We start from the raw sequence: 13,479 nt of genomic DNA on the forward strand, positions 1-13,479 counted from the left end.
TTGCATGTTTACGGAATAAACTATTAGATGAAAGAAGCAAAGTCTGATAATAGAAGAACAAAGCAACAAAATGCTTTGTGGGCCAAAGGGTGCAAGGAAATGTTAAGAGAAGGTGAGCCTGGAGGTTAGGTTCTGAAGATTAACTAGGATTTGGAGAGTGACTTAGTGTGTCTCTTCACTTGAAATACTTTTCCTCTTCTTTACTCAGCAAATGCCCATCCCTCCTTCAGAACCCTGTTCAGATGTTAATTCTAGGTCTTGGTGAGTGGATTTCCTTTTCCCTGCCTGTCTTTCCTCTCTCTCTCTCTCTCACCCAACACACGTTCATGGAAGACCTGTGCCCTGCACTGGGTGTCAGGGATCAGGAATGACTAAGGTGAAGTCTAAGACCTCAGTGGGATCGCAGTCTGTGGTGGGGTATGGGAGCTTGGGAAAGCGGGGTTAGCGAGGTAGGTGCTGTAATGGCCAAATGCATAAAATATTAGTGGCTCCATTTCTCATATACCTACTACTGAAGGCTATTTATATACATATTATCTTATCCTGAGAGAAATACCATGGGACAGGCATCCCAGTTGCCAGATAGGGAAAATGAGACACAGAGTTTAGTTGACCTGACTCAAATGGAAACTTCTGGAAGCTTTGCTGGCCTCCATGCTGTTGAAACAGTATGCATCTAGTTAGTTGATGAGAGGTATCCAGAGTCTTTCAGAATGAAAAGGTGTTAGAGAAACTGAAGGAAACAATCGGCTTGACAGGAATATTACTCTGAAGTAAGAGATCCATCTCTCCACCTGGCTTGCTGCCAGAGTCAAAGTTATAATCTAGAGAGTTAGAAAAACCATGTCTTTTATCACAGGTGGGAGAAGTTGCCCCTTAGAAAAGTAATGATTTCTCTTAAAATTTCTTAAAGTTTCAAAACCATGTCCAACTGTTGTAGGAAAAGCTGTAAAAATTTCATGAACCAGAAGCACCCTACATTCTCAGAGCCCGCTGCACAGTATTACATTTACCTCCAGTCTCTACTTCCACACTGAACCTTTCCCCTAGCCTATTCACGGACTTCCTGCGCCATGGTGGTAGGAGTGGAAAAATGTTTGAGGAGACCTAAGTGTGTGATCTATGGCTGTGGTGTGAGTGCATTTAGCCTACCCCCCATGAACCCTCCGGCAGCCGGCTGCCGTCTGCACATTTCCACAGGGCACTCCTCTTCGCCCTACCCCAGGCAATAATCCTTCTTCACCTTTATAACCACTTTACGTTCACATACCCCGGGGCTCTCTCCCACCTGTGTAAGCCGGTCAAGGGCTTATTCTTCCTGCCAGCAGAGGAGCGCACTGAGGCTTAGGAAACTAACATTTATGGGGCCTCGGCCGTGTGCTAAGCACCTTCCTAGGCGTCACTCCAGGCTGTCCTTCGCTGGCAGCAGCCTGACTTCTGGGCCTTGTCGTGAAAATCCTGCCCATCACGGCCGACAGCCAACTCCAAAATGCCCATCCCTGCAGGGACGCAGACCGTTGGAGCCAAACGGGCCTTGTGGAGTCATCCTTCAATCCCTACCGTGTATAGACTGGGGTGCAGTGGCAAGGGGGAATGAAAGACCCAGAGCAGGGAAGAGGCTTGCCTAGGAGCGCCAAGCAAAGCAGTGGTTCGTCCCCTCCGGTGGGGGGTGTGGCTAGTGCTCTCAGTCTCTCTCGGCGTCACAAAGACAAGCTGCCACAGCTTTAGCTGCCCCCCTGCAGGGGACCTTTGGGGTGATACAACTAGAGACATGGGGATGGAACAAACATTTGGGAACCTACAGTCCTGATTCTGAGCTCCCTAGGCCTCAGGGAGACAGTGTGCTAAGGCCCTAGGGGTGTGGTCTTCCCTGGGGTAGGACGGTCTCCTCCTGGGGGGTGACAAGCACCCTGCCATAGGGGCGGTACTTTCCCGCCCCAATGCCATGGTTGTGGCCTCCTGCTCTCCTGGTTTGGCCCAAGTGTGCATGTGGGTGGGGATGGGGTGCCCTCAACCTTCTCCCCAATGTGCTTGCCAAGGTGGCATTCCCCCTTCCACCGGCAAGGGCTCCAGGCTATCGGGTGTGAACACACAGGTGCCCCTTGGTTTCTAGTGAGGAGCTGCCATCTCAGAGCCTTCCAAGCTGGTGACCCAGTGAGACCTCTGGCCATGCTAAGAGCAGAGCCCCCGGGCCCCTTCCTGCCGTTTTGACCGGGTGGGGAAACTGGCTGGCTGTGTGTTTGTGTATATGTTCTTTGTGGATTATGTATAATTCGACACCTATCTGGTGTGCACCATGTCTATGCTCTCATGTATATATGTTCTGTTCTATGTATGTGAACGCAGGCATTTTCTGCATATCTCCACGTTGTGCATGTGTATGTGTGTGTGTTTTCCGTGTAGTGTGAATGAGTGCTGGTTCCGTGTGTGTTAGATGACCATGTCACCGACTGCTGTTTGTCTTGCACATGTATTATTATTATTTTTTTTTTAAAGATTTTATTTACTTATTTGACAGAGAGAGACATAGCGAGAGAGGGAACACAAGCAGGGGGAGTGGGAGAGGGAGAAGCAGGCTCCCCGCCGAGCAGGGAGCCCGATGCGGGACTCGATCCCAGGACCCTGGGATCATGACCTGAGCTGAAGGCAGTCGCTTAACCAACTGAGCCACCCAGGCGCCCTTGCACATGTATTATAACTTATTTATTTATTTGACAGAAAGAGAGCAGCTTCTCTTGAGGACCACAGGAGGCAAGCGAGGGAAAAAAAAAAAAAAACAACAACCCAGCCCTGTGTTGCTCTATTTTAAAAACTGCTCCATGTTGTTATGGCAGCTAATTTTCCTTAAATGATTTAAGGAAACAGATCTGTCTATGAGCTGCAGCCAAGTTGTTATAGCAACACAGGCCTTTCTCCCCCAGGAAAAGGGGGGAATCCCCCCCCCGCCCCGAGCATAGAAGCCTCTCACAAAAGCAACCCTTAGGCTCTGAGAGACTGGGGGCAAAGGAAAGGGCAAGAGGGGTCCCATTCACCTCCCACCGTCAGTCCCTGGCGATTCTCCTTAGCAACTGCCCTCACCGCTCTCCAGTTCGGATCTCATTGTCCTTCACCTGGACTACATAAGAAGCACCTGATGGGCCTCTCTCCTTTCGCTTCGTCTCATCTCCTTTGATCCACTCTCCACATTGCAGCTTTCCCAAGTTTCTAAAGCATATGTCATTCAGCATAATAGTCTCTCTGGTGCCATGTTCTCTGCTGCATGCTGGATATGCATAGGGCATGTCCTTGAAGGGCACACCAGGGACATTGGCCTTTATTCCACAAGCGATGGGGAGTCATTGAAAAGTCTTAATCAGGGGATAGAGACCCAGTTGGATTTAAATTTTAGAATGACTCTAGAGTTTCTAAATTGGGGGACTGAGTCGATGGAAATGCTATTCATTGATCTCTGTCTCCTTTGCTCAAACGTTTTTGATGGCTCTCCATTGACAACTCTGATTCTCAAGAATGAGAGAGGGTGTGTGCTGGAATATTCCTAACAAGTGGCATTTTGTTCCATGGCCTTGATTTTTTTTTTTTACAGTCATGATGCTTAATTCAATTAAAAATCAATTTAAATAGGACCTAAGACTTTGATTTTATTTATTTATTTTTTATTTATTTATATTTATTTGAGAGAGAGAGCACAAGTGGAGGGTGAAAGGGGCAGAGGGAGAGAGAGAAGCAGGCTCCCCACTGAGCAGGACCCCGGGATCATGACCTAAGCCAAAGGCAGACACTTAACCGACTAAGCCACGCAGATACCCCAAGACTTTGATTTTAATGAGAAGAGAGCATTGGGCCATAGGAAGAAGCCAAATTCCTTGACTCCATGTTCAAACTCACCCATGAGCTTCTTCACATCTGCTTCTCGGGCCGCCCTCTTGTAGCTGCCTGTTGTGAATCCTGCACACCAGCCCCAGCAGCTGAGGCCTCTCACCTCCATTCCACTGCTCAGCTCTCCCTGGATTTCCCTCTCCCCTCTCCCTGTAACCTCCCTCATCCCTAAACCTTAGCCTCCGGATGAACTATTATCCATTTCTAGAGGCTCAGTCCAAAGTCTTTGAGAAAACTTCCTCAGATACACACACACACACACACACACGATTAATCTCTCCCAGCCCCGTATTTCCAAAGCATTACATTTTCTCTACTACAGCACACCTTCCTGGCTGCCTTGGTTGAAAATTGTTCATAAAGGTCTGGCCTTCCTATTGGACTGTGAGTTCTTCCTAGCCTGAGATCCTGCCCCATTAATCTCTATAATTCTGGAGGTTATGGAGGGTCTTGCAAATGGGTACATTGAGAAATGTGTGCTTTATTCAATTAACTGAGCATTTTAAAGCAACACCTGCTTTTTTATCTCTGCCAAATACTTCTCTGGGTGTGCCTCTCAGGCAGATAGTTAGGTGCTAGAAGACTTACAGATGGGTGGTCCTAGGAAGCCCATCCATAAATGGGCTTAACTTTTTAAGATTGTAACCCGACATAGGTGAGAGAGGAGGTCCCCATGTGTGCTCTTGTGTGTGAGTGACTCTGGTTGTGTGGCTGATGGTGTGATGTGAAGTCACCATCATACTCTATGGCATGTGTGCCAGGATAAAGCCAAACTCCCATGGGTAGGGCGTGAGCTCTCACCTGAAAGGTGCTGTCATTCTGGGGGCTAATTACCTGGGGAAGAGGTAGAATACTCAGCCCTAAGATCAGAATGGGAAGGAGAAGGCTGGATGTGAAGCAGAGTTGGAACCGGCTTCCCTGGTCTTCACCATTGGAGGTAATGGAATGTCTAAGAGCAGCTCCTGAACAAAACGTGCTTGGATGGTGGGAAGTCAGGGACCCAGGGATCTGAAGGAGCTCCTGGTGGCCAGAGAGGGCTAAGCTCAGTGGTGGATAGAACAGCGTGGGCACCGAGGCCAGGAATGGGGCACATCAGTGAAGATGACCAGGAACCTGGGTCAGGGGAGCCAGAGTGGGTGATGCCGTCTCAGGTTCTGTCCCTGGGAGTGGAGGACGATCTCAGCAGGCTGCAGGGGAACCCAAGAGAGGGTTTATGTCCACAGACCAGAGCCTGAAGTAAAAGAGGGACCAGCGAGGGTGGCACCAGCATTTGGGACACTCTCAGGGAGAGCGGAGATTGCGGAGAGGTATGTGGTCCGGTCGCTCCTCTTCATCAGGGAAATCTCATTGAAAGCAACTCACAGAGTCTCTGTTTTACTTCATCATTTGCTTAGCCTTTATTCTGAGCACCTGCTCAGAGCCAGGTCCCTGCTGGGCATGGGGGACTCTGAGATGCATCAACTAGACCCTGCCTAGGGACAGTCCATCACAACTGGTAAACAAAGGCCACTCTGTCCACAGGGAGCTGTCCCAGGAGTGGGGCATAAAACACTTCATATCTAAGATCCGGTGTAGTCCTCTGGGTAGAACAGTCCCTGGTCAAGATCATCATTCTGTTTCCAAGGCCCGGAGAGGTGGCAAGGTTTAGTGAGCAAAGGTCTAGAAAGCAGCCTTTGAAGTAAATGCCATCATTAACACAGGACAGCAGGCTCCTGTTGCCAGGTGAGAACACAGAAGGGCTCATGCCCCGGACTTACAGTGCAGGTTGGACATATCACTTTTGCTCAACTTCAAAGTCAGCATGTCTAAGCTTGTTCCCAGGCTCACTGCCCCTCCTGAGTTCCCATCTCAGGAAGGGCAACCACATCTATCTACTCCGCTGTCCAGGCCAAACCATGGGCGTCATTCAAAACTCCTTCCTGTCCCATGAGCCAGTCACTAAGCTGCCCACAGCTCCCTCCATAATGCCTCTCCAACCCCACAGCAGCAGGCTCTACTGGTCTCCAGCCTCTAGCCTGGCACCCTCCAAATCCACCCCCTTACAGGAACCAGAGGGGTCTTTCTGAAATGCAAACCTGATCCTGTCACTTCCCAGCTTAAACTCCTTCCATGCTCCCCATTCCCATGAGAATGAAGTCCAAATTTCACCCTGTATCATAACCCCCTCTGCCCCTCTGTCTGCCCCCAGTACCGGCCACACTGAATGATTTGGCAGTCTCCCGAGGGTGCCTCCCTCTCAAGGCAGGTGCACAGAGGTCTCCTCTGCCTGGAAAGCCCTCCCTGCCCTGGGAACCTTTCATGCATCAGCTCAGGTATGGCCTCCTGGCCTGGATCCCTTCTATGGGCTCCCAGAGCCCCTGTGCCTTCCTCCACAAATGCACCTGGGATAACTGCCTGTAAATGCCTGTCTCCACCAGGCTGTTACGTCCTTAGGGGTGGACAGCAGCTCTGATGACTCCCAGCATCCAGCACATAACCCGAAGGAGTTCAGTGAGGAACGACAATGCTCAAGGACATAGTCCCTATCCACCAGTGAGGGTCTGCTGATTCTCTGCTTGCTGACTCTGTCAAGCAGAAGGCCACTGGGATGGAGGAGCGAGGCTGTGAGCATTTAGAAATGAGGCCAGAGGCTGTCCTGGCAGTTCACATAGCTCTGGCTTGAGTGACTGTGATGAGGTACACAACAGTGGAGGTCAGGAGGCGAAAGCATGTCAGGATATTAGGGCAGATGCCTTTGGGTACTGTAGTGTCTGCAACTGGACACAATGACTCTTACAGTCAAATGTGACTTTGAATCCAATCCAAATAATGTTTGTTGAGGATCTGCTACACGCCAGGTACTGTGCTAGGTGCTTTCCGATAGCTTTTAAGTAGAGCTACGGTATAATTTATCATCTAAACTGGGACACTTCTAAGAGTGAAAGGGGGCACTGTTAATAAATACTCTAGGACAACAGGTATAAATGGGAGCTGCCCCAGGCAAGCCAAAACTTACAACCATCCTACCCACAGGTCACAGTTTGTGTGCTTCCTTGCCCCCCGCCCCCCGTAACTCTACACACAATTTGTAAATCTATATTTATCAGTATTTACTTATTTATTGTCTATTCCCCCACAAATTGCAAGGGTTAGGGTTTTGTTCACTAGTAGAAAAAATCTCAATGCCTAGTATATAGAAACTACTTGATAAATAGTTGTGGAAAGAAGGAAGGCAAGACTGGAGTAAAAGCCTGGGCAAGGAGATAGGGAGTGGGGAAGAGAGAAGAGATGGAGGGAGCTGAGATCCTTGACTCCCGTGGTCAGCTTGACTACCATGTTAGTGCTCCATGTGCTTGGGTCTTAAAGGAGTGGACTTTCAGGAAGAATACAGTTTAGGCAACAAGCTCAGCATCCAAGTGTGTTTACTAAGATCCAACCAGCTGATGAGCAACCTATTTATGACACAAAAAGTGTCTAAATCTCTCTGTCCCTCAGTCTTGGCTGATCTATGTTCTGTAACGTGGATGAGTGCCCAGTTGTTTGTGAGCGAATCAATGACTTCTCAGTGATGACAGCAATGGCAGGCTGAAGCCTCTTCTCTTCAGCAAACCTAACCCTTCCCTTTGGGTCCTCCTCCATGCCTCACCCCCCAGTTCTCTCCTCAGGGATTCATCTAAAACACCCCCTTTTTCAGGGACTCCCACTCTATCACTTCTCCTATCCTGTGTCTTTTTTTTTAATCATGCCTCATTGTCCTCTCTATGAATAACTGTTTTCTGTCTATAAACCGTATTACAGTTGGCATAACAGGATTTGCCATGTTAAATCCAATCCAGTTCAACCAATAGTTTAGTGAATATTTATTATCAGCTAGATCAGAAAAAATGTCGGGGCTATGGCAGTCAAGGGGCCATGAAATAACAGTCATCAAAGTTAGAAGAGACTCAGATGTCATCTCACTCCAGTGTCTTCCAAACAATTGAATCTCCTCTATGCACCATTTTGATAGTGTCATTTAGCTTCAAGGTGAACACTTTTAGTAAGGCAAAGTTCATAGCTCCTACATCCACTCCATTTTAGGTAGAGCTAATTGTTAAAAAGTTCTATTTCTCTATAGACCTTACCTCCTCCTTTGGCCTCCACCCAGGAGATGTCTGTCCTGTCCTCTCTGATAGCTCTTTAGGGATAGAATGATAGTGGTCTGCTTCCTTTCTCTAACCTATGAAACCCCCATGTCGTCTCCTGTTTCTTACAAAGTCTTGCCCCTATGAGCAAACTCAGTATGGAAACCCATTGTTCCCCTTCTTTCTGGACTAGCAGGCCCTCTTCTCTGGGAATAGGTTCACCACGGCCACCACAGCCCTCAAATCCAGCCATGTGGTTCCAGTGTGCTGTTCTGTCCTTACACATCCTTGCTTATGGGGCCAGAGTTGACTTGCCCAGAGGTGGCATATCCCCCAGGCTAGGCCAGTCACAGTCTTTTGGAACTGGAACTAGAAAATGAGAGTGGATCACTCTCCAGGGATGGAGCCAACAGATGTGACACTTGGCACCATGTGTCCTACAGGTGGAGGAGGCCAGTCTACAGTCTTTAGTTATGTGAGATACACTGGTACTCTCATAATAAATTCTCTATTTTGCTTAAACTAGTTCAAATTGTATTTCTTTTGCTTATAGCCAAAGAACCCTATGAATCTGCTTCACTATATTTCCTTTATCCCGCAAGACCTCCTGAACCCAACTGAACAAGATATTTGTGAGAGGTGGGGGAAGGTATTTGGGTCTATCCGATTTAAAGATAAGACCAGCAGGCCTCATACCCATCCTGGTTTTGACCCTGCACTGCACTCCTAATTTGTAGCTCCTACTGGAATTTCCCAGTACAACACTGCCCTTTCCCAGATTAAGCCATAAAACCAGCAGGTGCTGAAGGGGTTTGGTTACTCACTGGGTCATTGTACATCCGGATGATGAGCTGTTTCACTCCATGCAGGGTAGGGTGGGCCCACGGAGAGGGATCCAGCCAGTGACGGTTCAGGTCAAACCCCATCAGAGAGCACCTAGGTAGTACCCGGAGTCAGAGTCAGTATGAACAGGACAAGCCAAACTTGTCACTTATCAAAATACAGCTAGGAGTAGGAGCAGTCCCTGTCTCACCTACCTAGCATTTATTTTTTGCCAGAAACAGTTCTAAACATTTTATATATATTAATTCACTCAATGCTTTCAACAAAACCCTATGAAGTCACTACTACTACAATTCCTACTTTATATAAGAAGAAGTTGAATCACAGAGAGGTTCAAATATTTCTGTGGAGAAGTCTGACTTCAGTATCCATGCTCTGAGACCACAGACACATGTATATCTCTCATACAGGGCAGTAGAGAGAAGTGCTCAGGCTGAAGTCACTGGTGTCCATATTATTCCTCTCTGTCTCGCACCCACAGCTAATCCATTGTTTATACCTTCAAAATGTATTCAGAACCCAACACCCTTTTATCAGCTCCATGATATCACCTTGAGCTCAGACCAAGGTTCTGAGTATTGTAACAGTCTCTTACCTGGTCTTATTTCCACCCTGGCATCCTCCCAGCCCACCTTTCATCCCACCTTCTTCCCCACCCCCATTTTCCACATAGCATCCAGGGTGATCCTCTAAAACACAAGTCAGATGATGTCCCTTTTACACTCAATGGTCCCTGTTAGATGCAGAGTAAAACCCCTTACAAGCTACAAGTCCCCATGTGGTCCTTCCCTGCTAACTTCTCTGACCTCAGCTCCTATCACCATCCCTCTTGCTTCTTCTGTGCCAGATGCTGGACTCCTCATTGTTCCTCCAACACACTAGGTGCATCCTGCCCTCTATCTTTTCCTCCAGTCTGGGAGTCAGGCAGATCAGAGTTCATAGCCACTGTCTGATCCCTCCTAATGTAGTAGGCATTTACCCATTTTCTTTGGAGAATGCCCAACATCTAACCCTGTGATTAGAGGGGACAGTGTTGGGGAGAGTTTGCTCCTCCATCATTACAGATGATGAGACTATGGTGGTGCCTTTTCTTCCACCACAGAAGACAGATGGGCCAGATGCTCCCTCTTTGTGATCTGCCAGCCACAGCAACAGGAAACCAGTCTCAGGCAACAGTCACTTCCCTCCAGGACTTAAAGTTGGACTAGGTGATATGAGGTTGGGAGTCAGGTGTACAGCCATGCTACCATTGAACAGGGGTAGTTATCCCTGCCAACAGCCAATTTTCACCCTCCATAGCTATTCTGTTAATTTGTTGGTTTTCCAAATGTGGCCCTTCCTATAAATTCCCTTTTTGCTTCAGTGGCTGGAGTTAGTCCTTGTTCCTTTAACAGAAGGCATCAGTAACCATATAGCTCTGTAGGCTAATTTATATTAAACCCTAGTGGCTGGTCACCAAGCAGATGGAACCACTGGTCTGGGTGCTATGCTCACAGAGCTCTTTGAGCTTCTACTGAGCATCTAAAAATTTGGAATGGAATGCTATTGTTAACAACAGGACTTAATCACAAATGACCGTAACTTTAGAGATGGTTAGCTTACCTCCCTCTCCTCTGCCTTCAATTAAGAATGCCCTAAGCAATCCCTTAGCCAAGTCACTAGCTTGCTCCATGATACTTCTATGACCTGGTACTCACCACCTCCCCAGGCAGCTTATCTCATTCTTGGACAGCTCTGCTAGAAAACTCTTCCTTCTCTTTAGCTGAAATTGTCTTCCCAGTGATTTCCTGCACTAGTCTCATCTTTGCCTCATAGAGTCACTCAGAACCATGAGGCTATGTTGTGAAGACCAGGAGCTTTGGAAGTCACAGTTAGGTTTAAGTTTTGATTGGTGACCTTTTTAAATTTCTTTGTTAAAAACCCCTTTGGGGGCGCCTCGGTGGCTCAGTCATTAAGCGTCTGCCTTCAGCTCAGGTCATGGTCCTGGGTGCTGGGATCGAGCCCCGCATCAGGCTCGCTGCTCTGCGGGGAGCCTGCTTCTCCCTCTCCCACTCCCCCTGCTTGTGTTCCCTCTCTCTGTGTGTCTCTCTCTGTCAAATAAATAAATAAAATCTTAAAAAAAAAAAATGAAACCCTTTGGGCTTCTGTTTTATCATATGTATAATGAGGATAACAACCTTGACTTTCTGGATTATGAACGTGAACTACTAATGGCCCAGCAGAATCCTCAGAACAGAATGAATATTGAATAAATGGCAGCCAGTGATGACAGTGGCAGTGGTGGGGATTGTGGTATTGTTGAAATTGTCTAAATCTAAATATCACCTCCTCCAGGAAGGCCTGCTAACTTACTCTCTGCAAATGTGGGATAGGTGCTTTCTCTCTGCTTCCACGGCATCCACTGCTCCCCCTGCCCCCCACCCTGCCCATCAGAGTGGCTACAGAACAAGATATAGTGATTATTGAGTCTGTCTTCCCCACTGAACCATGAATTCCTCAAGGGTGTGGATTCTGTCTTATTCATGTTTGTATTCTTGTGCTTGACATAGAGTCTGGACTATGGTAGACATTGAGGAATTAGTTGTTGATTGAACATTTCATTCTTTCCCAAGAATTTTCCAATCTCATATGGTATCGTTCTTACAACCATCTAGGCATACAGGTGGATTCCATTTTTCAAGTGGGAGCACTGAAGGCCAGAGAAGGTAAGCCATTCTTTCAAGGTCACCTACCTACCTGGTACTCCATAGGGCCCAGACTACAATCCAGGTGAATTGGCCCTGGGGCCCTGGTCTTCCCATTTGGCCATTCTGCTTCCAGGAAGCCTCTTTCATTAAAAAAAGTGAGATTCAAAACTTAAGAGAAGGTGTTATAGGCGAAAGATCCTGAAAGGTCAACACCTTGATCCAGCCTATTGATGAAAATGGTGTGGCTGCTGACTCAAAGGCCACTCAATCCTCAAAGAATCCTGGCATTCTTTAGAAGCTAAAACATTGGTGAAACTCTTCAGTGAGTAGCACCCGTGCTGGGTACTTTTTGAGCTGATTTTTTAGAGAACACTTCTAATGGTAACAGTCTATCAGTAGGTGGGTATTTACTAAAGAAAAACCTTAGTAAAGATGCAGGAGCCCTGCCTAGCTAGGGACCAGGGGGACAGGCCTCTAATGTCTATATCATCTTGAGATAGTCACTTCCCCTCCCTGGGCTCCACGCTCTTCTTTGTAAAACGAGAGGGTTATACTTCACTCAGGACGGTCTCTCCCTGCTCACTCATTATATGTTGTTGGGTGTTTTTTGTTTTTTTACTTTTTAAGTTTTTATTTTAATTCCAATTAGTTAACATATTAGTGTCAGGTGTACAACATAGTGATTCAACACTTCCATGTATCACCCGGTGCTCATCACGACAAGTGCACTCCTTAGTCCCCATCCCCCCACCTGCCTGCCCTCTTGTTCTGTATAGATAAAAGTCTGTTCCTTGGTTTGTCTCTCTCTTTTTTTCCCCTTTGCTTGTTTGTTTTGTTTCTTAAATTCTACATATAAGTGAGGTCATATGGTATTTGTCTTTCTCCAACTGACTTATTTCACTTGGTATTATACTCTCTAACTCCATCCATGTTGTTGCAAATGGCAAGTTTCATTCTTTTTTATGGCCGAATAATATTCCATTGTATAAATATACACCACATCTTCTTTATCCATCTATCCATCAGTGGACGTGTGAGCTGCTTCCATATCTTGGCTATTGTGAATAATGCTGCTATAAATATCATTATATGATTTTAAAGCATCACTAATTGGGATTTATCCCCAAAGTTAGGGACTTGGAGGAAGCACACGTTTCCGATAAAGTTAAAATACCGATATTCTAGGGAAAGGATTGACAGTTGTTTTTTTTTTTTTTAAAGATTTTATTTATTTATTTGAGAGAGAATGAGATAGAGAGAGAGCATGAGAGGGGGGAGGGTCAGAGGGAGAAGCAGACTCCCTGCCGAGCAGGGAGCCCGATGCGGGACTCGATCCCGGAACTCCAGGATCATGACCTGAGCCGAAGGCAGTCGCTTAACCAACTGAGCCACCCAGGCGTCCCAAGGATTGACAGTTTTAAAAAGAAACACCAAATAGTTAAGGGTTACCAATATCTTAATGTTAACTGCATGCATTTTTCAACATTTGATATTTTCATGGGACCTAATCTTTGCCTCTAGGAGTTCTCACGTTGCTCTGAACTTTGAAGAAGGGATGGGAATTTGCCAAAGTCAAGGCCTCAGAGAGCAGGCAAGGGTGTGCAAAGTTCAGCGAAGTGAGAATTGTTGGAAGTTACACATATTTTTAACAGGCCACTAGTGTATTATGTTTGTGTCTCTAACTAGGCTAGAAGCACCAGGAAGGCAGGGCTGATGCATTTTCTTGTTAGTGGTTTCAGGACCCAAATCATCTGCCTAAAGACAGAGAAATAGACAAGGTGATCTCCAGATGCCAGGCTCTCATACTATGATTGCCAGTTTAGAGTCACTGAGTATGAAATCCTGGGTCTCTGCTCTGGGTCTCTGTCTCCTTGGTGCTCTTCTATTCTGTAAGTTATTTTTGAGATGAAATCTCTGTTTGAGCTCAAAGTCAGGACCCATGTTCTGACATGAATGGAACTCTTTATGGT

The 13,479-nt window shown here is 46.9% G+C and overlaps 1 protein-coding gene across 1 annotated transcript in view; it reads right to left on the reverse strand.

Annotated features, from left to right (window-relative positions):
* Positions 1–13,479, reverse strand: part of AGBL4 (AGBL carboxypeptidase 4) — a 1,445,284-nt gene that overhangs the window by 87,186 nt on the left and 1,344,619 nt on the right. The window contains exon 9 of the mRNA XM_021683893.1: positions 8,804–8,915. Within this exon, the coding sequence (XP_021539568.1) occupies positions 8,804–8,915 (112 nt within the window). The remainder of the gene's footprint in view (positions 1–8,803; positions 8,916–13,479) is intronic.

Source organism: Neomonachus schauinslandi, chromosome 4 (assembly GCF_002201575.2).
Source record: "Neomonachus schauinslandi chromosome 4, ASM220157v2, whole genome shotgun sequence".
Classification (NCBI taxonomy): domain Eukaryota; kingdom Metazoa; phylum Chordata; class Mammalia; order Carnivora; family Phocidae; genus Neomonachus; species Neomonachus schauinslandi.